This window comes from Corvus brachyrhynchos, unplaced genomic scaffold (genome assembly GCF_000691975.1).
Source record: "Corvus brachyrhynchos isolate BGI_N302 unplaced genomic scaffold, ASM69197v1 scaffold331, whole genome shotgun sequence".
Classification (NCBI taxonomy): Eukaryota; Metazoa; Chordata; class Aves; order Passeriformes; family Corvidae; genus Corvus; species Corvus brachyrhynchos.
In genome coordinates this window covers 1864256-1889012 of record NW_008237229.1, presented here as the reverse complement: position 1 = coordinate 1889012, position 24757 = coordinate 1864256, and the positions used below count along the sequence as shown (strand labels likewise).

At 37.9% G+C, this 24757-nt stretch overlaps 1 protein-coding gene across 4 annotated transcripts in view; it reads left to right on the top strand.

Moving 5' to 3' along the window:
* The first annotated feature begins 7683 nt into the window (after positions 1-7683).
* SPIRE1 (spire type actin nucleation factor 1) overlaps positions 7684-24757 on the top strand; it is a 116190-nt gene continuing 99116 nt past the window's right edge. For all 4 annotated transcript variants that reach the window (XM_017729467.1, XM_017729465.1, XM_017729466.1 and 1 more), the window contains exon 1: positions 7684-7762. In XM_017729467.1, coding sequence (XP_017584956.1) covers positions 7757-7762 — 6 coding nt within the window. In that variant the 5' untranslated portion in view covers positions 7684-7756. The remainder of the gene's footprint in view (positions 7763-24757) is intronic.

Below are 24757 nucleotides of genomic sequence, written 5' to 3'. Positions count from 1 at the left end.
TCAGCAGGAGGGCATAATGCATGGAGTATTCTGGCTTTGAATCAAAAAAGATCACAGAAAAGTTGACTGCATGGTGGCTTTCACAGGACTTGGAGGGCTCAGGGTGAGACATGTTGGTGAAGAATAGTTTATGTTGTCTTGGCAGTTTTAATGACTTCCATGTCCCTCTTACATCCTTGTGTGCCCAGGTTTTGGAAGGCAAGAGTGGAGAAACAGGACGAATAGATGCAAATTCAACTTGTGTGCATGAAGACATTCTTATCTGTCAGTCCCTGCTGGAGCACTGAGGAAAAATATGAATGATTTTTAGAGGAAAATTAATGTACTGCCATTTTTCTTCTAATTTTGTTGACCCTTTTTAAAGATGATGGATGGGAGCAGCCTTTCTTGCTATTTAAATTTTGAAAGAGGTGTTTTTATGAATCCTGCTAAAATAAATAGTTTAGGATGAGGACTTAATTATGTTCAGAATTCAAATTTAATTCAAGGGTATTCAGAAACATCTGTATTTTAAAACAGTAAGTCTCGATGTATTGAGCCTCACTTTTTTGTGCAAGAATTTTAAGATAGATACCTATATAGGTATTTTAATATTGGAAATCAAGGTAGGAAAAAAATAGTACTAGACAGCAGAGAGGAGCCTCGGTGAGTTGATGGTTTTATCTCTTCATGCTCTACTGATCTGTGGAAGAGAGAAAGCTTAGGCCTTATTTATGCCAGGCTTTCTGTCATCAGTGTGGTTCCCAGTACGTAAGCATGAACTGGAAGGCTTCCAGTCATGGCTTATGCGGATGCATCCCGTGCACTGGGGGGTTACATGGGCTCTCTGTGAATATCAGCAGATGCTGGGCATTCTAATGTAGGCAGCTCTGGTGGGGGAGGACAAAATAAGTAAAGAAAAGATCTCAGCATAACAAAATGATGTATTTGGTTAAAAATAAAGTGTGTATTTCAAATGCCTGCACAAAAGAAATGGAAGGAAATTGCCAACAGGGATAAGTGACCTTAGTTACCTATATTTGTATGGAGAAATGTTGAAGATGGGAAGTATGCAGTGAACAAATGAAGTCCGATTTGGTGTTGTCTGAAAACTGCATTTGTTCCTAAGGAAAACATTGAACTTTGAAAGAAGAACTTAGAGGAATTGTGGGCTCCTGAAATTAATAATGACTTAAAGTAAAAGATAAGACATTTGTACTTTAACGGAGGTTTTCTTGGCTAATGTAGTAAAAATGTTGCTGTAGAAAGGAAAATGGAATTTTAGTTGTCATTGTTAACAGCAATTGAAGAGAAGAGTGAAAAATGAGACATCTGCTGTAATGTTGCAGAGAGTTAATATCATGTCCCTATGGGGCATTGCAGGAGAAAGAACAAAGGTGCTTTTTTGGGGGGGGGGAGGGAAATAGATAATGGAGTCCAGCTTCAGGACTGGCTGGAGGTCATAGTTTACCCCACAGTGCCCAGTGAGAGATGATGGGTGGGACTGGGGGAGCACAAGAGGAGCTTTGGAAATGAAGACAGTAGCAGAGTATGATGTGACAGAGGGGGAGAGAGAAAGAGAGTGCCTTGAACAGGATGATTCAGAGCGACAGGCAGTGCAAATGACCTGCATAGCAGCAGAGCTGTGGATGAGTCTTACCCAAGCGTGAGTGTGTTTGCCAAGAGTGCAGTAGGAATGTTGCAGGTGACAAGAGGATTAAAGGTACGTAACATCCTGGATCCATGTTGGCAATTAACATATCTTTATGGAAGTGGAGAAGCTTTTTCGTAGTATCTGTTAAAAGGAAACTGGAGAGTGTGTACTCTTTGTTTCTGAATTAGTTTATCACATTACAGCATCAGATCCAAAAAGGAGAAATATTGCTCTGTTCCTTATAAAACCTTAAAACAGCTTGCATGACACATGCAACTATGATTGCATTACTGTGTTTTATTACTGTGCACTTTAAGAGGAACAAAAGGAGATGAGTCACTTTGTATAGTGTAAATACAAGACTGCAAAGACATAGCTGAGGTAGAGAACAATTAAGAGAACTCCTTTTTCATTTACTTGAGAGAGTTTATTAACAGCTGGTGACAGTTCTTAACAGATGCAGTAGTGCTGAGTTATCAGTTTAGAAAAGCTGTTACCTGCTTGAAATTCTGGATCCATCAAAAATTATGGGTAAAAACTGCTGATGACTTGAATGCAGTCACAGTTCTGCCAGGAGCACGCATACTTGTTGAATGAGCAGGCAGTTGGGTAGCTCCAGGAAAAATTAGAACATGATCAGAGAAACAGAAATTTTAAAAAATAAAAATCAAGACACATGAACTCTGCAAATTCACACTTTTTTGGGGAAGGGTTGATATCAGGCCAGAGGAGAGTGAGTGCAGTGTCTGTATTTAAGCATCTACAGAAGAGACTGGCAGCTCTGAATGGAGTTCAGCAGCATTTGGAGATGCAGAACTATCACAGTATTTGTCTTAGGGTAACAAAAATTTATGTGATCCCTAGGAAAACTTACAGGTTTGCTAAAGAGAGTGAGCAGTGGAACACAAAAAAATCATATGTTGATCACAGCCTTGTGCAGAATAGAAATGAGACAAGACAAAGAGCAACCATTTAATTATATCTTAGGAGGTAGCACTAAGGTAGCATGGATTTGTTAATTTGTAATTTAAAATATTTTTATTACAAAATTTAACAGGGTATTAGCACAGAAGACCTCTTAGTCATTACCCTTGCTTTGTGCAATAGACAAAAAGATTGCTTATGACTGTTCAAAATGAGGAGTAACTTTGTGTTGAATGAAGAAAAAAGGAGGCATGAAAAAAGACTGGCACGGGGAAGGAAAGTCCTGATTGCCATTGGTTTAGAAACCTCTCTAAGAATTTTCCTTATATTTTCTTTCTCTTTCCTTTCCTAAGCAGAAAAATGGGACATATAATTACTAAGTCATCAGCTGTAGTCTGATACAGAAATCATGAGTCATATCCAAAAAGCCACAAGCTCTAAAACGTCATCCCATTTCTTTTTACCTTCTAATTACAGTTTAAAGGAAGGATATGTTGATCCTCAAAGCCTAAGTATTTTTATTAAGAGCTTGGGTCTCTGTGCTTCCTGCTTTGAGGGGTCTCTGATTACCTCTCCTAATCCTGTCTGCTTCCTTCCACTTCCTCATATTCTCACTCTTTTTGACTTTCTTCCCTGCATCCTGATGTGTCTTACTCCTAAGATATCCTTTGCCTTTATTTGTCTCTGTCTTTTTCACTTTTTTTGCTGTTTCTTTTTATCATACAAGTTTTCACTGTCTGTCCTCAGCCTGGCTCACTCCTCCTACATCAGTATTTTCCTCTCCCTTCATTTAATTACAAATCCCATTCTTTGCATATTTATTTCTTTTCCTTCTGTTGCATGATTACCTTTGCTTGCTTCTTTCATCGCCTTTCCTTTCATTGGTGCTCATCTTGACTCTTGTATTGATGAACTTGTCATTTTTGGTAACTGACTTGATCGGTTTTAGATTAGTTACAAAATCTCCAGGTTTTGGTAATTCCAAAGTTGCCAAAACTCCAGTTTCTGCAATTTGATGTTTAAATGTGAACCTGAACTACTTTTTTTTTTTACTTGAGGAGTCCTCATTCTCTTAAGAGCAAAGAAAAGCTCACTCTTGTAGCTACAGTGCCTCTTGATGTAAAAATTAGAACGCAAATACAAATTCAGTTTATTGTTAATTTGGGGGGCATGATTAAAGACCGTTCAACTGAAGGAACTTGAGTTAGTGACTCTCATGTTCTTCCTTGCTCCCTTTCCTTAGCTTAATCCTTATGTTCTTCTTCATCCTCCTCTTCCACTGTCCTCCAGTACATACAGGCTGAGTCTGTCATTTCTGCAGGCAACTTGAGTTTTGTTATTGCAGCCACACCAGCTTGATTTCACTCCAAACCTGTAGAAGTGGGCTGTGACATTTAATTATAATATTAATCTTTAACACAAAAGGAGTTCCAGGTTTGTTGCCAATGTGTGCATCAGCCACACTGTTGCCAGAGAATCAGTGCTTATCATTTCAATTCTGGAAGAAGCTGTCTTGAAGGAAATGCTTGTGGATCTGAGCGGAGGAGTCTGAGACACTTGAGGAAGGCTGGGGAGACGCTCTGAGCTGCAGGGCTCTTAGAGCAGCTGATTATAGCTGAAATAGTGGCCATATGATTGTGGTGTCACTTCACTAAAGTCAACCCTGTAGCTTGATTTTTCTTCAGATAGAGGAGTGCAGATGGGCTGGCACATGCCACGTGCTGCCCTACAAATACCCTGTGTCAGTCCATTCTAACATACTGAGTTAACTATTTTGTTATTAAAACTCAGTCTTAAATGTGTGCTTCTTACCACTGGTAGTACAGGGAGCTCCCTCCTTGAAGGATGAGACAGTGCTTGAGGAAAGTTTATCATGACTCCTCTTGCTGAGGGTTTGACAGAAGAATGATTTTCCAATAGAAATTTTGAAGAACAAAAAATGAATGTGAAGGTTTGGGGTTTCTTTTATTTTTTTTTTTCTGGCAAATGTGTCCCTCTGGAGATTGTTTTTGGAAATACAGGAAACCTCCAAAGTAAGTCACTTTCCTTCTTGCAAAAACTGTTCATTTTTTGCATTTCAACAAGCTGAGAGTGAAAAATGCTCTAATTTTCCAAACTGTAGCTTGTGTATAAACTGAAGTTGGCAGTTAAAGTTATGCTGTTTACTAGTAATGAATGCATTAACTTCTATTTGAAAGCTGTCATGGGAGATTACTGTGGAATACTGTGGAATAGTTTTAGGCAGTAAGAGTGGTAAAAATGCTGCACAGATGAATATCTAGTCGAATGGTTCTGAAGTCTGGAGAAGCCTGCATTTATGCTAAAAAGCAGCAGCTGAAATAGTTTTTTAAGGCTTCACCTGTTTACCAGAGAAGCACTTCATCCTGCTTGCAGAGACTGTTCTATGACTTATGGGGAATTTTTTCTTTCTCCCAGTGCAAATGAAGGAAGTGTGACCCTTAGGCTACATTTATGAGTTACTGCTTTTTCAGTCATGTCAGCTGAAGAGAGAAGAAATTTCTACTCCCAGTCAGTATAAATAAATTGGCTTGCAGGGGCCATATAAAAGCAAATTCATTTCAGTCTTGATAGATGCATGTAAGTGCATTAACAGTATTGTTAATGATCTCTTCAGAAATGTAGTAAATTCCTGATGGAGAGAGTCCACAAGTGACTGCAAATAGCTTTGGGAAATCTGCTCAGTGTATAGCTGGACTCAGGGTACAGAGGCATATGGAATGGTATGGTTAATAATTACCATAATGCAGTGTATATTAAAATGTTGTAACTCAGTAGCTTGCACCAGCTAGGTTACTGTCTGGGTGCATGAGACACTTGTTATTCCCCCTTCTTGCTCCAGCGCATGGACTCATGACAATACTGGTATAAGTAGGAATAAATAGTTGAGTTTAATAATAGAATAAAAAATGAGTTATGATTTGCTCTGAAAGCAGTAGTAAATTTTGATAGTACCATAAATGAACTAAGGGAAATTTCCAGAGTTTGAGTGCTTTTCCTTGGGGAGCAGCTATCATGGAAGTTTATCAAAGGAGCTGAAGATAAGCTTCTTGCTGTTACTTTCAGAAATTCAAGTTTTGTCTTTTTTGTTTTAGTCTGGACTGATTTATTTGTTTTCTCTGCTTCAGGAATTGTTTGGGACTTCTGCTAAACGGATGTTTATAGGATCTCAGCACTGCTATGAGGTGAAGCAATGAGTACTTGGTGCTACTCAGAGGATCTAGAGGACAGCTTGGCTCCTGTTCTCTCAGACCATAGGAGATGCAAGTCCAGATATTTTAAATTATCAGTGATTGCACACATTGGTGGCCTTCTGTATTAATTGCATTGCTATAGGTTTAAAATTAGCACCTTTTAATGAAGTACTAATTTTTTTTTAAAAGTACCGTCTTCTGAAAGACAGGATGTGCTTTTTTCTTCTCCTGTCTTGACTACATTTCTCTGAATTAATCTTGTGCTATCTTGTATCATAAAGATACATCGTTTTAGTCATCTGTCATTTGATTTCACAAAAGTAGCCCCTAACATTAATAAATCTGCTAATAATTGTAGCAGTTAAAAAACATTCTCAGTACCTTTCTCCTGTTTATAGTTTGTAACGATCACGTGAATGTTACCATTTTAAACACCAGAAATTTATTATGTGGATCTGAAAGTGAATGAACCAGAGGTACCAGTCCTTTTGAAAAGACAAAATGTGATGCAAAAGCCTTTTTAAGTCACTCTTCTGCTCTTGCTTTTGAAGTCAGACACCAGTGCTAAGTATTCAGCTTGCTTTGGCAACAGTTCAAAAGGAAAGTAAACAACTTTCACTCTTTTAGGAGGGTGTTCCCTATTCATTCAGGACGTGTTTAACCTTTAGTTTCAAAAGGAAGGTGACTAGTTCAGTATGAAAAATTAGTTTTTTTCTGTGCAGGTGACTCTTCCCCAGAGCTGAGTGTTTTGCATGCCGTTCACATTTGTCATATGAAGTCAGTGCAATCACTTCTCTGTGCAAACATTGTGCCAGCCAGTTGGTTGAGCTTCCTTGGGCTTGTCAGCCAGTCTGATAAAATAGTCCTTCCAGTTATGGATACAAATCACAGGCTTTTCTGAACTACTGCAGTAAATCCTTCCTAATCATCACCTGAACATGCACTCTCAGAGTACGCACAGTCAAGTGAATGCATCCTCTTCTAGTTTTTGAGTACATGAGGTCTCAAAATTATGTAATGTGTTTTGTTGGCTCTGTGCTGTTGAGTCCAAAGCTGCAAATTCTAAACCAGCCATGTGAATGCAATGAAGCTAAAATTTGATATCTGTGTGTTTTGAAATTAAAGTTTTGGGAGGTCCCCTTTCAAATGGATAGATTTCTGTGGAATTCTTAACTTTCTTGAATACATTTTCTTCCAGAAGGAAATCATCTTGTCAGGATTCCTTCACTCTACTTTAATAAGGATTATTAATACAAAATTATAAACTTGCTGCTTTTAGTGACATGATACTTTCCTAATGTGCTGTGAAATTTCAGTCTTCTTTTTGCCAAGCTGTCAAGCCACTTTGGTATAAAACTGTTTTGTGTTTCAGAAAATTGAGATTTCTGTTTAATGAAACAATTCAGAAACTTAATTTTTCTTTATTATACAAATTCCAAAGTGATTTCTCTGGACTTGGAGGAAATGCAAGAATTGACGAGTAGGACTTACAAAAATAGTACAGTAATGTTTTAACTTTAATTTGCTTGAACTTCGTGTTTCTGTTGAACTCTTTGAAATCCCAGAAGTATCAGATGAAACAGTGGCTTTTCCCTAGTTTATGAATTAATGCTGCTTATTCTCTTGAAATAACTATTTGCTACTGCTTAATTTAAGCCAACATGTTTTCATGTTCCCTCCATGGCCAAACATCAATCATATGATTTAAATAATGAAGCCAGGCAGTAAAGACACGTCTTTTTAAGATCAAGTATTGTGAAGGATCCAAATAAAAAGGGTAGGGCCTTCTTGTTGTTAATACAATGATGCATATATAATAAAAACATTATTGAAATGTGTGATTCAAGTAAGACAAAGAATACTTGGTAATTACTCAAAAAAGAGAAGTGATTCATGTTTTTAGTTTTATTCTCCCACTGTCTCTTACTTAATCTGAAAACTTTTTTTTCTTCTTACAGATAAATCGGACCGTTTATACTGCACAGAAATGGAGGTAAGAGAAGTATTTTGTGTTCTTGGTTAGTGCTGATTTAGCTCTTTTTCATTAACTTATGGAGTAGATGTAGTATACTTACAGTGTGGAGTTATCATTGCAAAGTTGTGCTGTGTATTGTATTTACGATTTTCGTTGGCAGCTGATAAGTGTGTCTTAACATGGGATATTTAGTCTCATGTTCAAAAATACAGGAAAGAAAGGCTGTGTGGTTTTTCAAAACCAGAATTAAAGATTTGCTATACAGCCAATGTAATCTCATTTGATACAAATCTCTTTAAAACATATAGGTATTTTAAAGAATATTTAATTTAGGTAATTTCTGTTGGATAAATTACTTTGTTATACTTACTTTAGAAAGGACTAATAGGTGATGGAATAAATACTTAGTGTTTATGGAATGGCTTGGCGATTTTTGGCAATGTGAGAATTTGGATGGAAGCAGAGAGTGCAAGTGATCTCAGGGTTTGTTCATTTAAAGGCATCCTGATTTCAGGTACTTTTGATATGACCTTTAATTTATCACCTTGGCAATGTTTTGGGGCCCAAGAAATATTGTTATATGTCTTTCTGGGGTAACAATAGAAACACAAATCCACTTGAATCTGCTTGGTTTATATCTTGACCATTATTTGAATCTGTATTTTTGATACTAAGCTGTGATTAGTGTTGTAATTGTTTGATTTGTCAGATTCATAGATTAAATCCAAGACTGAACGCAAAACTAAGTAGAATATCTAGTTGAACAAGATGTGGACTCATGGTCTGATTTTTATTATCATACAGAGTAGATAATACAGTCTACTCAATAAAACTTTTCCAGCAATAAATACAATTTCTGTGTCCTTTACAGGGCAGCCTTTTCTCACTGCCTTTGAACTTTCTTTGAAATGTAAAACTGAGTTTTCACTTCAACTATTCCATCCGTACCTCAGGCTGAGCCTGGAGATGGGACAAGTGGAGCATCTTAATAGGCGGGTTGTCAGCTTTCTCATCAATAATATATGTGAAGGTGACAAAGTGCTGTTACCAAGTGGTTTATTCATAGACAAACTGTGCATGATGATGGCTGGTTATAAAGACAAAATGAAAGGTCAGCTAATTCAACTACAAGTAGTAAAATGTTAAGGCTATCCAGATTTTTTCAAGTATTAAATGTCCTTTCTGCAGGATACAGTGTAAGGAGGAATTCATAAAAGATGGAAGTACAGAAACTGGAAGTAGGCACATTTTATTGCTTTGTGTGGTTTGGTTTAAGCAAACACATCCTGCTTTTGTTTCAGGATTTGTAAAATCTCAGTTCACAAATCTAGTGCCTTATTTAAAAATTATAATCTAGTGTATCATGTGCTTTGCATACTAAATATTGTTTACAATTTTGCTTTGTGTTTTTTAAAAGGAAGGTAATCAAAGGCTCTAATACTAAAAATACAGATAATAAACCACTGTTAAAATATTTTTAACAAAACATAAAATACTTATTTGGGGAAAGTAGAAGTGTTTTTGTTTCAAATGAAATTATATAGTAAGAGTCAGTTCAATATGCTGTATTTCATCTTTCATGGGAAAAGAGTTTTCTAATTTTGATCTTCTAAAAATGTATTTGTTGATAGTAGAAAAGCAGATTGGAGGTTCCCGTGAGACAAAGGCTTCATTTTAGAATGTCTCTAATAAGCAGCACTGTGACCATTAGGATATTGACTCTTCTCTTTGTCATTTTGAAGGAGGCTGTGGAGTCAGTGGCTTTTCCCTCCTCCAAAATTCCTTTGGGGTTGCAGCATTCGACTTAAAGTTGATGATGTTGGTGTTTTTCAGAACTAGGAATTCAGCAGAGACAGCTCATCTCACTTTTTGGTTCCTGTGGAAGAGAGTGTGGCCTAAATGACCATACTAGGATATGTGGGAAACTTCTTAAAATCTTAACTAATCACCATCATAACTTTTTTTGCAAAACATCCTGTAAACTATCCGGAATTGCTACGCCCTTTATTTCAAGCCAGCAATGTGAGTGGTGTGTCAAGTTCAGAGTCCAGGTGCCATAGCTGTAATAGGAAGATGGGAGTAAGGAATAAGGTGACCTTGTTTAATCTGCACCTGCCTATAACTCTGTTAGTACATAACGATAGCGCTCCTCAGTCATCTCAGCCGAGGTGGTGAAATTATATAAAATATGCCAGCCTCATTGGTAAATATTTAGTGCTCATATAGAAAGTATTCTGTGAATGCAAAGTGATTCATATGTAGGAGGGTTTAATTGCCATCTGTTTGAAAAGACCCACCTAACTGAGCACAGGCCTGTTGTGTGTGATTAATGCAGTTAACCAGGATGTGTGCTAGCACGGAGACACGCAACCTCTCACGTTGTTTAAGAGTCCAGGAGGGAATTAAATAGCCTGTCCCAAACAACGGTGAATAAATTCAGTCCGAGTCAAATCACAGAAGGAATCAATTGTAGAAATGTTTTAGGGAGACTATGCAAATTCTATTCATGAGCCCTCCGTATCTCTATTAAAAATCTTAACATACAGTGAAAATCACAGTACTTGTCTGTGGAATTAATTTTTTTTAACCTTTTAATTGGAAACTCGAAGCATTGACTGTATTTTAGGTAATAATTCAGGGAAATAAATACACAGGTTATAAGAATAGAGTGTGCCCTGTCATACAAATGAGAATATACCTGTTAGTTCAGTGTATTGATGCAAATAAAATTAACTACCTCTCTCATGCAGATGAAAATGAGAACAGGTATTTAATAGCAGAGAATGTTAGGATTTCAAAAGAGGTGTCATAATTTTGCATTAAAAGCCATGCCACACCTGTATTAAAGTGTGTTACTTGCTCATAATTCAAGCAGTGTAAAATGTATATTTAGCATATAGTAGTATCTAGGGTTCATTTTTTTATCTGTGTTGAGTGTAAACAAAAGTAAGATTCTGATTGAGGAGTAATTGCTGCAGCAAACAATCCTTGTCATGCACAGTAATAATCACTTTGTTCTCCTTCCTGAGCATTAACCTTATGGTGACAAGGGAGAAGAAATGTCACTGCGCAGAGGACAGGCAAAAATGTTTGAGAATCATTTCTTTTAGTAAAATATGAATGAGTGTGACTTCCATCAAAATAAGTCTTCGTCATGTACTGAAAAAAAAATTTCTCTGTGAATGCTTGGTTACAAACCTGATAATTCTATGAAAGCTTTTGATTCTGTGTGCTTTTAAGAGGAAAATTAACAAGAGCTCAGAATTGCCTTCTAGAAACCAAAGCAGAATCATGCATCTTTTCTTGCAAGCATTAATTTGTGCTTCAGCATTATGTGGCAGTTCTGATAAGTGAATCACTCATCCCTTGCTGATGGAATTATCTCACAGAGAAGCTGCACTCCAGCCTTTGAGGGACCTGTTGTTTTAGATACCTGAAAGCCCATTATGCTTGTTCATTGATGTGGGGGTTCTGTGTCAGTCAGTCTGACCTCCTGATTTTCCTGAAATGCTCCATAGTCTCAAGGAAGCAGCTTAACAGACACTTGATTAAATAGCAAACACACAAAAAAGTAGAGTTTAGGTTTTGATCTTTGGTGTTTTGTAATGAGCTGCTTTTTCAAGAGGAGCTTTGGTTTTTTATAATTTGTATAAGTTTCTAGCACACTGGGTGGAGATGAGTCTTGGACAAAAATGGATTTCTGGTTTTTACTTGCTATAAGCTTGACACATTGCCCTTTTCATTCAGCAGTTTCAGTGGGAATACGCAGCAAATATTGGGCTGGAGAACTAATAATGCATTTGACTAAGCTGATTTAGTGATAGTCAAGTCCTGCCATCTGTCCAGAGTTCTCTAAGAGAATTCGACTGTTCCTTGTAAAGGCTTTGTAATTTTGCAGTATATGATGTGCCTTTATTAATCTACACACCCTGAAGTCACACAGGATTTATGATGAAATCTTCATTCCAGTGATACCACCGATAAGCCTTTCAATCGACTGGGGAAGAGTTCAGAGGCAGTTTCAGCCTTTGGTCTTCCGACAATTTCAGATAATGGATAGTGGAAAACTAGGTCTTACAGTAACTTGAACTCTTCCAGGGAACATTTTGCCTGCAAAACCCACAAATAATAGAGCATAGAGCATTAAGTTAAGTGGTGTTGATGTTTATTTGATGTTTTGGGGGTTTTGGTAGTTTTGGGGGCTTGTTTTCGGTGGAGTTTTTTGACTTTTGGTAACTACAGAATTGCCTATTTTTTTTCATGGGATGAGATGGAAAAGTCTGCAACTATAGATTATATGAGTCTGAAAGAGGCCTCAGAGTTTTGGAAGAATAAGATAATTTTTACAGCTCTTTAGTTTTTGCAGAACCCTTCCTATATAAAGTCTATGAAATTGTGCTTGAGAAGATAGCCACCTAATCAGCGGCATACCTATGGCAGCAATCATATGTGCTCATTGATAGCTGTCATATCAGTTGGCTTTAAGGTGCTGTTTTTTGAGTAAACCAGTGCCAGTGGATGTGTTTGCCTGTCTGTTCAGACCAAGAGACTAATGGGATTGCTCATTCAAACTGCAAGAAAAAAATTAAGCTTTAGATGTTGTTTGCGTGCCTACAATTTAGTGGCTCTTTGTGTTGTCCTTCTTTGTTGTTCTATATAATAAAAGACAAGTTTAGAGCATCAGTATGAAATAAGAATGCTGTGTCTCATACTTTATTTTCTTTTTTGGTCTTCTTATAGCAAATAAATTTTAGGCTCCAAAATTCACAACTACATTTCTGATCTGCTAAATCTCTTGAAGGCTTCTGAGATAATATGACATTGTTTGTGTATGAACTCTGCTAGGTGTGAATTTTCTGTTAGAGGTGCTGTGTTTTCCTACTTGTTTGCTAATTTCCAGAAGGTTAATAGTCAAAGCACAATAACATAAGGAGTACGCTTTCTGTGGATGAATAAAGGTGGATGATAGTGCGGTTGCATGGAGTTCTTTGTTTATTCTTGAGGGATTTTGCCTAGGGCAATGCTGAAACTGAGACAAAATACACCCTGGAGTTCAGTAAGTTCAGTTTCAGTGACAAGTTGGACCTGATAGCATTGGCTTTTTAATCTGCAGGGGACAAACACCAACTCAAACCTTCTATTCCTGCATTTCTCTATTCACTTAGAAGTTCAACATCCACAACATAAGAAGTGCAGGAGATGCACAGGTGATGAGAATAAAGTACATAGAATGTAGGTTGAATGACAGATGAAAAGCATACAAAGCAGCTCAGTCTCTGAAGATTTCCTGTTGTTTACAGCTCTTCTTTCCCTGCACCACTTTGGTCCACACAGCACTTAACACTTGCAGTGATGAATTTAGGAGTACTGAATAGGTTCAGTTTGGTATTTGATTTTTGGTAAGCCAAGGGAAACCAGACTTTAGTATGTTTTGGGGTTTTTTTCAGATGAGCAAGGAGCACTTTGGTGAGCTAATTAAGTGTCTGAATATAATATTGCATTCATTTTGTGCTGTATTGTTTCTTCCGTATTCTGCTTTTGATATGGTAGGACATGAGTAGCTTCCTTTGACTGAAGTGGATATTCATGGTGTTTTATGAAGAGCACTGGATCTTTTTTTGTTGTTTCTTTTGTACAGTGTTATGGTCTTACTGGATTATTAAGTCATCTTAAGAGAGAAAGTTGTTCAAATAGACTTTTTGTGTCCGTGTGTTTCTAATTGATGTCTCATTTTTTTGTATTTCAGTGTGACTGGGTTTAGAGGCTCTCTAACATAAAGCTCCTGGAAAATCTAAGCAGCATTATTTCAACAATAACATATATTATTGTCCATGACTAATTTTAACATAGCTAAGATAGCCTAATTGCTTGTTAATCAGTTTTGAATTTGGTCAGTGGTCAAAGAAGACAGGAACTCAAGGCAACTAAACACTTGATTTCACTTCAGCAGTTCAGTTACCAGGTGCTGGTTTCCCAATTTAAAAGCACATGTTGTTTTAAATTTAGCCATTAAGAACACGAGGTAAGGATTGAAAGACAGTATCAGTAAGTTTGTTTTCAAAATGTGAAGAGATGTAAAGTGAGAAAAATAGTAATTTATGAATAAGGTGAATTCAGAGTGCTCCCACCTACTTTGTTTAATACACCTGTGCTCTTCTTTCAAGTGATAACTTATTGAGTCATTCTAACATTCCTGCATCGAATGTGCTTAGAAATATTGATCTAGTTCAGCTAAACAATTCTTGTATGAAGTAGATAATGTTTCAACATTTAAATTCTTGTTAGTCATTTTATACTTCACATGTGTAGGACCCCTTGCAATTTATACTTGGGAAAGTAAAGCCGTAAGAAAGGATTTTTTGAAATGCAGCTTTAGCTGACCTAATGCAGATGAACGTGGAAATGAACAAGTAGACAGTGTGGTTAATCTTTGTTTAGTCTTCAATCTCTCTTGCTGCCTTCTGTTATTTTGTCTCTCTGCTGGAAGCAAGAAGAACTGCTGTCCTCTGGTTGTGAACATGGAGAAGCTTCATTTATTGCAAGAGAAGGGACGAGAAATGTGGTGTCCCTCACAGGATTTCTCAAGGTTGCCCAGTGAAAGAGTAAAGCTTAATTGGAATTTTAGTAAGACACACATTTTCAGTAGATTAGTAACAGGGCAGGTTCAGAAGTTCGCTGTAACACTGTCTTTGAGCATTCAAATATCATAAGGCTTATTCTAGCATACAGTCAAATCAGCAGAAAACAGTCTGTTGAAAATAACATGGGGGTTTTTTGATTAGTTTCTAGGTTTTAGTTAATACATACTCAAATAACTATATCTTTTTTCTTTGCACTTCTATGACTAAATGTTTTTCTTCACATGAACACTTAACATGTAGTTTTTTATCTAAATCACTTGACCTGAGAAGTTGAGACATTAAACAAAGCAAGATTTGCAGTCGAGTCGTGAGAGTGTGCAGCACTGCATGCTTTCTTTGGCAGAGAGGATCCTGAGTTGGTCTTGGGGCTCACTGAGGCAAAAGGGGGTTTTGTTAGTTTTGTACTTTCTTTTGTTTGACTTGACACAGTGCAATTCATTTGAGCTTTTGTTCCAAAGTGAACTTTATAGCAACTGGTAAGTTTCTGTGCTCCCCATGACCCACCAGTGTGAGTATTTTCATCTTAAGCTGTTTGATTTTGTCTGCCAGTTACATGTCTGTAATGTCAATCATGGGAAGACAAAGCAAGCTCCAAGATTTCTTCTTAATAGCATGAAGGAAAGAAAGATGTTCCATGCTGAACTCTTGGATTAGCATTTAGTGTTGCTGTGTGCTGTAGCAGGTGAAGCAAAATACTTTTATTTACCCAAAGGAAATGCAGAGGGTAAATTAAACACACAGATAAAATTAGACTAAATTCTAAGGGTGTATTTCATCATGGCCCTTTCTTCTATTAACTAGAGGTAATTATGAAGCACCTGTAATGCTTTTAGTACTTCACCCTGAGCAAGAAGTGAAGGTTAAATAACTAACTGGGACAAGGCAAGCTGTTCACACTTAGTAGATTAACTCCTGCTTCATTTAAGAAAGTAAGGGTACTCTGTTAAACTGACAAGTTTTTCTCTTCCATCTATTAGTCCCTGTTTCTCACCTGTATTGTACCTTCACTTCTAAGTCTCCTCCTGCCTTCTTTCAAAATATCTTACAGTTCATTCATTAACTTCCTTTATTTCCGTTTCTTCTTAACCAAAAAGTTAATCATCTGCTTTTGCGGGTGTGTGTTACTGCCTCTGCACAATATTTGATGATTCTCAGTGTTGTTGAGATGACTCTGCTCCAAAGGTGTCCTTTCACACATCTCTGCTTTTCTGCTTGTTTCTTCTGTTGGTCTTAGTGGATGATGTACTGCTATCTGAATTCATTATTTTTCTGCTGTATATTTCTCATTGTGTCTTTATCTTCCTCTGTTATCTGGACCTGTGATTCTGGCATTATCTTTGACTTGCACCCTTTCCTTTCCTCCAGATGCTTGCCAAATCCTTAATTGCTGTCTGCTAAAAGCACCCCTCTCTTCTCTGTTGCCACGATGATAATTCAGGCTCTGTGGTTTTTTGTATTGGGTTGTCTTGGCTAATGCAAACTGCCTGCTACCTACTCCCTTCTTGGCAATGATGGGAATTACTTCTTCAGAGTTTTTTGAAAGACTCTCCTCTGGCTGCATTGTGGTTTTGGGATTGCCATATGTTGCTTTTTGCTTCACCTGTGACCTACACATTCAGGCTATCTTCTTTCTACTGTCGTAGATCTGAAGCAAACACTCACTGCATAGTAAACAAGTTGCTCCATCTGGTCTATTTGTTAGGAAGATGTGCCATGTGTTGTTTGCTTTGAAGGGAAGCTCTTACAATTACTTCAGGGAACATAGATGAGAAAAACATGCATGTATCCTTCTAGACTACATATTTCAAACTCCTTCACTATTTGGTGATTGTGAATCAATACTTTTCTTTTGAATATACTTTGTAGCATCTCAGATTACATTGTTTTTCTGAGCATGTTGCTTGTCCTTTAGTATGTGAGTATGTCACTTATATTCTCAGAGTGAAAGTTCCATGCAATTCCTAAGTCTTCCTGAAATGTTTCATTTCACTGGGCATGGATGAAAATAAACACAGTTGAAACTGCATTGAAAACAGTGAAGTAATTGTCTCTGGTCCTTGGCCACCTTTTTGCCTTGTAATTTTCCAAAGAGCTGTTCTTGTTTATAATTTTGTAGTGCTTGCTGTTGGAGTTTGCTTTAAATCTACAACTAGTAAGGCAAGAAAAATAGTTCTTTTGCCTTTTCTTCTTTCTTTTTTTATGTCTGTCCAATGACAGAAATAATGTCCTTAATGAACTTTGCTGGCCAGAATAATAACATCCAGCATTATTTATCATAATAGTTTTAGCTTTCATTGACCAACTGAATGTACTCAAGGACTTTTGCTGTGATTTTATTTAATAAACAAATTTTTTATCACTGTGAATTTTTCTTCAAAATTCTGCCAGCTTCAAAATTCTGTCAGCTGTCATTCAGATCTGGTAGAAAGCTAGTGCTGAACCTGGGTTTCTTCATGCAGTGTCTGGTGCTTCCATTGCACAGCATAAAGGGCATCTGAACAGTAACGCTGTGTACTTATGGAGAATCAGCTGCATGGTTATGCCTGTAACATTTAAAACATTGGCACGGGGAAAATGTGTTGGAATACTATTTGTTTTTCATGTTTTGGACTCATTACTGGATGAGAAATAAAATTTTAATCTGAAAAACATAGGTAAGGATTGTTGTATGAGCAAAAGGAAGAAAATCATGCCATTGTGATCAGGAGAGCTTTACCACTTAGTTAGAGGCATTATAGCAAAATTCTTTTTTAATTTGAAGTACTTCATTCTCTTACAGAAGAAAAACGTTTATTTAAAAGTTAAAATCTCTAATTCCCGGACTCAGAGCTTTCTGTAGTGTTGCCTGCCTGCAACTCTCAGATCCTTCAGATGATTTCTATGTCTTGTTATGCTAGTTATATATGCAAATGTAGTAGCAGACTTCACAGTTTAAAACCCAGACCAAGAGTAAAGGAGTGCGTGATGAGCTTGTGGTTCTGTGAGTTGCCCCAGTGACTTAATTGTATGGACACTAAAGCAGGCAAGATGAATATTTTGGTGGGAGAAAAAATGTTGTTCTCATTTTAAAGAAAGAAAAATTAAGTTTGAAGACATCAGGCAAATTGCCTGGTGTGACATTCGGACTACATGGTGGAGCCAGCATAGAATCTAGATTGTTTAAGACTTAGTCACAAACCCCAAGATCTTTCTTCAGATTTTAAGTACTACCCAAAATAACAAGCCCATTGCTTTACTGCCAAGAAATTACTAATTCCCTTGAGAGACATTTCATCAAGATAACTAGGACTTTACTTTCAGGCTAGGCTTTTCCTTATTTCCTGTGTCAACTTCTTAAATACTTTAAAATTCTGTAGAAGTAGTAGCCCATTCTCTTTAAAAACAAACTTCTTATCTTTCAGGGTTATACTAGATGTTGCCATCCTAATAAAAAATCAGACTTGACTTTCTATTGTTCTCTTTTTGGAAATAGATAAACTGAGCTTTGTGCCTACACGGAAGACAAGCTTACCCCTAAATTTCTTGTATACAAATTTTACTCAGAAAAAGCTTTTTAAAACAGATATAGAATGTTTGGAAAAAATAAAAATGAACAGTTTCATTGAAGGAAAAAAGCAAACATGGGGAATTTGAAGTAGGAGTCATATTTAGGTGTGAGTAAAGGGAAATTATTCCAGTAATAAAGGATAGAAGCATCCAGAACCAATATAGAATAAGGAGACTTCTTTACTGCAGCATTTGGAAAGGCAGTGAAAAAAATGTGGTCTATTGTCATTTAAATGTGGATGAAATAATATTTAGCTTTGCAGTGTGGTATTACTATAATAATAAGTAGTAGGACAAAGAAGTTGAAAAAAAAATTGTTAGAAGTGAGCAAGCTTGGGCTCCTAAAAATAGAATTTCATTTCACAAGATCTGCTTCAGAGGACTGATACAATTTTTTCTTCCAGTTGTATCATGAACAAAGATATAATCATTAAATCTACCCTGAACTTCACTGTGAATTTATAGTGTAAAACAGCATTTTGGTGTTGTTCTAGCATTTCAATTGTCATAAAAACACAAAGTGTCAGACGAATAAGATTCCTTGCACTTTCCTGTCAGTGCAAGTCCTGTCAGTGTCAGTCCTTTTGTTTCTGGAAATGATGGCTTGTATATGTATGGAGATCTTGGTTCTTTAATCTTATGTCTGTGTGAATATCTAGATAGATGGATGGATATTAGCAGACAGCAGGCACTGAAGCACATACACATTCACACTGTCTTGCATTTCCTGGCATGGAAACTTGAACATTATGAATTAACAGATAATTGCATTTATATTTTTGTTGTGTTGTTGTTCACCACTGCTTGCATTTATGTGACACTGGGGTTTTGTTTGACATGGCCTATTACAGATGTTATAAAGCTCCTGTGAAAGCAAGTTTTCAAAAAGCTTTCTGAATAGAAGACAGAAAAGTCTTGGTTGCTGTACTTTTCCCCTGTTTAATGGCTGCAGGGACAAAGATCTAGTTAAGATCTTGCTAAGGTCTAGTTAGGAGCATGCCCATCCCTCTCAGTAACCCAGTACAACAGGAACTATATAGTACGTTTTTTATGATTCATTCTGTTAAAATTATCTTGACTCACTTCTACTCTTTGACATCCCTTTCTCTCTTAAAATAATTATTTTCTAATTACTTTGCTTGTCACCTCTTAGTGCCAGATCTCGTTAGCTCCTCTATGAATGAGGATCCCAGTCTGCCTCTTTTTTTTTCTTTTAAATTGCTGCAATCTGTTTCCAAAGAACAGACTCCTCAAAGCATTCTTCTTGTCATCCCCCCACACGCAGAGTATTTCTGCTGCTCCAGAGAGTTCCAGGAACTGGAACTAAGCGTACAGCTGTCAGTGGATTCAAATCCCACAAAGAGAGGAAGCAAAGCCCACATCTGCAGACTTCTTCCTTGTAAAGGTGACAGGTGGCTATTTAAACCATGTTGGTCCCATTTGTGTTCCAGGCTAATTCCATTGTTGTCCCTGTCTTGACCCAGTTCTGCCATGGCCCCAGGGGCTGCAAATGTCAGGAGTCCTGAGCAATGTAGTGCAAGGTTTCATCTGCAGATCTTATGAGGGTATCCTGAGCTAAAAAAAGCATGAGCAAAAGAATCAGGTATGAATGGATACAACAACAGTTGTTCTCAGCCACAAATCCTGCTAAATGTGGTTGCGCTGAGCCTCACAGGTGCTGCCATTGCACCTTCTGACAACACCTATAGCTGCAGAGTCAGGATTCTGAATGTGCAGTTGACTCTTACAGGTGCTGTATCTCCCTTAATACCTTGGGTCTATCATTTGTTCTTGGCCTGTCACCTCCAGGACTCTTGTGGGCACTGCGTCCTCTTGACACTGAAGTGGAGGAATAACTCATGCTGCCACAGTCCATTTTAGAAATGTAATTACTGCACAGTCTCTGATTTCCACAGCTTCTTCCATTACAGTGGCTGACTTAAGAATGTCTTGCAGGATTTCTAGGGTCAAGAAAAACAGGCATTGTCCTTTTCCAGCCTGCAGAGAATACTCCTAGATCATAAGATGCTTAACAATCTGATTCTTGTATCATGAGACTGAACGATGCAACATTTTACTGAATTTGTACCTTTGGCAATATTTACTAGTGCTTCTTTCAATGAAGTTGGTTTTCCTGTTAATCACAATGTTATTTATGAGAAGACATTGAAGATCCTATGACAACTGTTCCTATACAGACAGTGTAATTGTGTTTTTCATGTGGATACACAAAGTTTATGAGCTTTATAACTTGCTCTGAAGGTGAAAAATTGTCTTTTAGCATTCATGGATCTGAACTCTTTATATTGTCTCTCAGATTTTTTGTCTTCACTATGGAGTGAGTAACTGTGTGGGTTTCCCATCCTGACTCAAATCCTTTTGTCATGGCTAATGTGTTGTGCCAAGACAGATTCTGTTTGCTGTGGTCATGCTGGCATTGCTGATTGCCATTTATTTCATGAGCCTTAGCTGCATTAGAGTTGATGTTGGGAAGGTTTCCAGCACTGACTTCTTCAGCATGGGCACCAGGAGCTCTGCAGCTTCATTAAGTTGTGTGGCATTGCTGACGACTCTGGCAGCAGTGCTGTTTGCCAGGGCCTGTGCAGGGCTCTGCGTCCTCGCATGCATGAAGGCCTCTGCATTTTATTGCCTGTGAATTTGTGAGACAGGGCTTTAAATCAGCCAAAGTTACAATGTTATGGAATCACAGAGTAATATATTTAGAAGGGACGCTTGAAGTGACCTCTGGTCATCTGGGGTGGATGAGCAACATGCTGAAGACAATACGAACTTCAAGTTAAATGTGGTTGATAAGGACCTTGCCTAGTTGCATCCAGGGTTGGACATCCCACAACCTCTTCAGGAAATCTGCGCCTCTGTTTCACCACCATTCTTGTGAAGAACACACATGCAGGCAGCCACCCACCCAAACACAGAAAAATAACTTCTTAGTGGTAGCTGTAGTTACTTGAAAATGTAATTCATGGGTATGAGTACATTCCTTCTGTCTTGTCTTTAATCTACCACCACTTGTTTTGAATTGCAGGTTGAGAAATACTGAGGGCATGGAGGTTAGTGCTCAGAGCAGAGCACTGATGTGGCAGCACAACATGAAAGACAAAGGCATGAGCTCCTTCTCGGAGTACTGTAAAAGCTAGAGACGAGTGATCTTATTTAAACTTTGCAAATAATTCTAAGGTGGTATTATTATTTTCTCGATACAAAGCTCATATTTTATCATGCATAGCAAGCAAAAACATACATGAGTCTTTGTATGTATGTATTTATATTTATTTTTGTCATGGTGAAATACCAGACAAAAGAAAGTAAAGTGGACACATTGGTGTTTTCCTGTGAGGAGCAGTATGGTACTGCGTGTTTTGCAGGCATGTGAAACAACATCAGGAATTGCTGTGTGTTGCACAAGGAAAAAGTGAAGTGAGGCTTGGTAGTTTTTTGTTCAGTAGGTATGATGAGCAGATATGTGCTCATTTTGAATATGCAAATATCTGGGGCATGGGGGAGCAGTTTCCCTTTAAGTGAAATGATGATTTCAAGAGTCATAGAGCCTTGTGACTGATCACAAGTTTTAGAAGAGACTTCTGTTCACTGAACCTAATGTTACTTACATAAACTTTGTTGTTACTTAATGAGTCTTATGGATTGTAATGTTTAAAATACCCAACACGTGTTACCATAATGTAGCCATTTTCAAATGTACTTAAATTATCTTAAAAAGACTGTTAGGCTGTCATTGTTATTAGACAGCTGGATATATTTCATTTTCTGATTTACATTGTATCACTGTTTACCTGCAGTGAAGCCCGTGATGAAATGTTTTCCAAACATATGAGCCCAGACAGTTTCTACATAAACTAAGAGCTCTTTGTATATCCTGGATCTTTCTCCTTTTGTTATATATACATTCTTTTTTCCTTCCCATGTGGATGTCTCAAATTTAGATACATCTTTGACAGGGATTATTTGTATAGATTTTACATACCTGAAATTGTTTAATGGTTCTTACAGAAAAGCAGCTGCCTGACAAGTAACATGTGCTATAAACCTTTTGCTCATGTATATGCTTATATAGATAATTCAGTTTTAAAATAAGAAGGCTTCAAGATAAGCAAGTATTTCCCAGATATTAGTAATGTTTTCTTAGCTGCTCATTTTGTTAAACCAGCCTAAACATATGCTGTTTGGAACACTTTGGTGGCTTGTTCGCTCATGTTGCCGTAATGAAATAATTTGTGTAAAAAAGACTAAATCCCTGTGTGTAAATCAATCATTTTTATGGCTTCTTAAATGCTCTGAGTCAGGGTTATTTTAGCTGTGCATTAGCCTCTTCAAGTATTTGATGGAAAGAAGGTTTGGTTGTTTTCTGAGTTCAGAGAGGAGAGAGTCTAACACATGGGAGTCCTGAAATATTTTAATAGCATGAAATGCCCACGCTGACCTCGCGTAGGGAGATGAGGTGTCAGAGATGGTGCAGGGAGGTTTCAGGGAGGAGGTGGAATTATTGCCCTGGCCTCACAGACTGCCAGCTGACTCACAGAGTGTCACTGGGCGTGTACAGTGATCAGATGGCTAGGAGGAATGAGCCATCGTGTTGGCTAACGAGGTTAGTGTCTCTAAAGAGAGTCAGAGGTCCTTACAAAGGACAAATGGGAGGAGGATGCTGCTGCTACAGCCCCGCTGTGTGCACCGGGGAGGATTGTGTGACCCAAAATGAGTCTGCCAGTGCAGGAGTCACAGTCACATAATAGCCAAGACTGGTTTGTGGATGTGAAAATCACATGCATGTTTATGTTCAGTATTTTCTGCAATAGTTGGTGTAATTTTTTTTAAAGGAAGGTCTTGTTTATTTGTTACTGTTGATGGACCTAATTGGTGTTAGTTTCATAAACAATATTGGTTTAAAAAGGCCATTGTTCTGTCCCACAAAACCATCAATGACTTGATTACAAGCATTTTCCAGGATATTCCCAAATACAATAGACTTCATTTAATGAAAAAATGAACAGAAGAAAAATGAACAATGTGGGCTTATAAGTAGTCTCATGGACAGCTATGAAACAAGTGTAGTGAGCAAATTGCCAAATCTTTAGGACGAAGCTTCTCTTTTCCTGAAGAACATGACTATTATTTTGTCTCATAGGTCAGAAAAATTCAAGATGAAAAGATAATCCGATGCAGCTCTCTCACAAGTGAACTTTCTAAGCTCCATATATCTTTCGGTTATGTCTTATATATCTTAGGTTATGTGTGAGGACTGGATTGTCCCTTTTCTTGACTTCAGACATCTGATTTTTTCAGTAGTATTTTATTTTCTGATAGTTGCCAAATATATTTAGTAGAATAATTCACACTTTTCTGCCGGTGTTTTGGTATTTCCTGGTACCAAAGCACAGTGCCCCATGCCAGGATCCTCTGCACACACCACTGGTATAGTGGCCCATGCCCAAAGCGAGCTCTGCTGTGGTAGAGTAGCCTTGGATCAGGCAGCTGTGGAAACAGCCATGTCAGAGCTGTGAAGAAGCCTTGTTACAGGCATTCCTCCTCCTTTCTCAGGAGGAACATTTAAGCTGAGCCTTTGCATTTTGTCTCTTGAACTATGCTGCAGCTTCTCCTGTGCCCAGCCACATCCGTCGCTGGACCTGACCCACTGGGTTGCCTTCCTGGCCAAGCCTCAGACCTGCCTTGTCACCGTGGGATGACTCTGGTGATTATGGACTGTGGCTGACCCTGGTTTCTCTCACCTGACCGGCTCTGCTTTTCCTCTTTGAGTATCTGTGCCTGCGTCCCTGGTCAGTGAGGGCACTGCCCCTGCCTCTGTTGTGGTCACCCTCTGCTCCTGACTCGCCTCCTCTTGCAGAGGTGGCTGCCCTTAAATGCTTCCTCACACGAGTTCCTTTACTCATTCAGAAACAGGGAAGCGTGTTTCCTTTCCCTGATCACAGCATAAAAAGCCAGTACAGAAAATATAGGCACACAGAAATGCTGAACTTTGTAGGTGGGGATGCATGCACTTCTTTTCTCTCCCTGTAGCAGTGGCTGCCAACACACGCCTGTGCGTACAGGTTAACACAGAATACAGAAGTTTTTTAGGTAAAGTTATGAATGATCTGGGCAATGCATACCTCTAATGCCTCATCCTTTTTGAGAGTATCATAGTGGGTTATCAAAGTAAAAACCAAGGAGTTGTCCTGTGTTTGTCCCAGTGCATTACCATACCCTAACTGCTGACAGGAATGAGCATGCCCCAATGCCTGAGAAATTAATTCCAGGTTTGTTTCAGTATTTTACATCCACATCCCCTCCCAGGCCAGTGAAGATGCCATGATGACAGGGCCAGTATCCACAGAAGAGCCACCAACTGGCCAGTTGGGTGGCTGTGGCCTATCCATTTTTTTCATCTTCCCACCCTTGATGTGTGATTTATGTGGCCATTGTGAGCTAGTCAAAATATAAATTTAGATTATTACTGGGATCATTGTGCCTGTTTGCTTGAAGGTCAGAGACTTGTTTGTGATTGAGAGAAATTCCTTTGTGGAAAGCCAAACATCTCAATTGTTTCATAGCAAATTATATTTAGAAAGAAATATTTTTACTGTAACTTCTGAGGAGAGAAATTATTACTTACTTTAAGTAAGTCTTTTTACTTTATGAAAGAGCAGGCTTAAACTCTCAGGCCAACAAAAAATAATACAATACTAAATCTCATCTGATACTGCATGTGCCCTCCACTTGCTTTCGTTAGCAGTGTTACTACCACACAGTACTGTAAACACAGTTTCAAAGCAAACTAATAGATTTTGTGTCC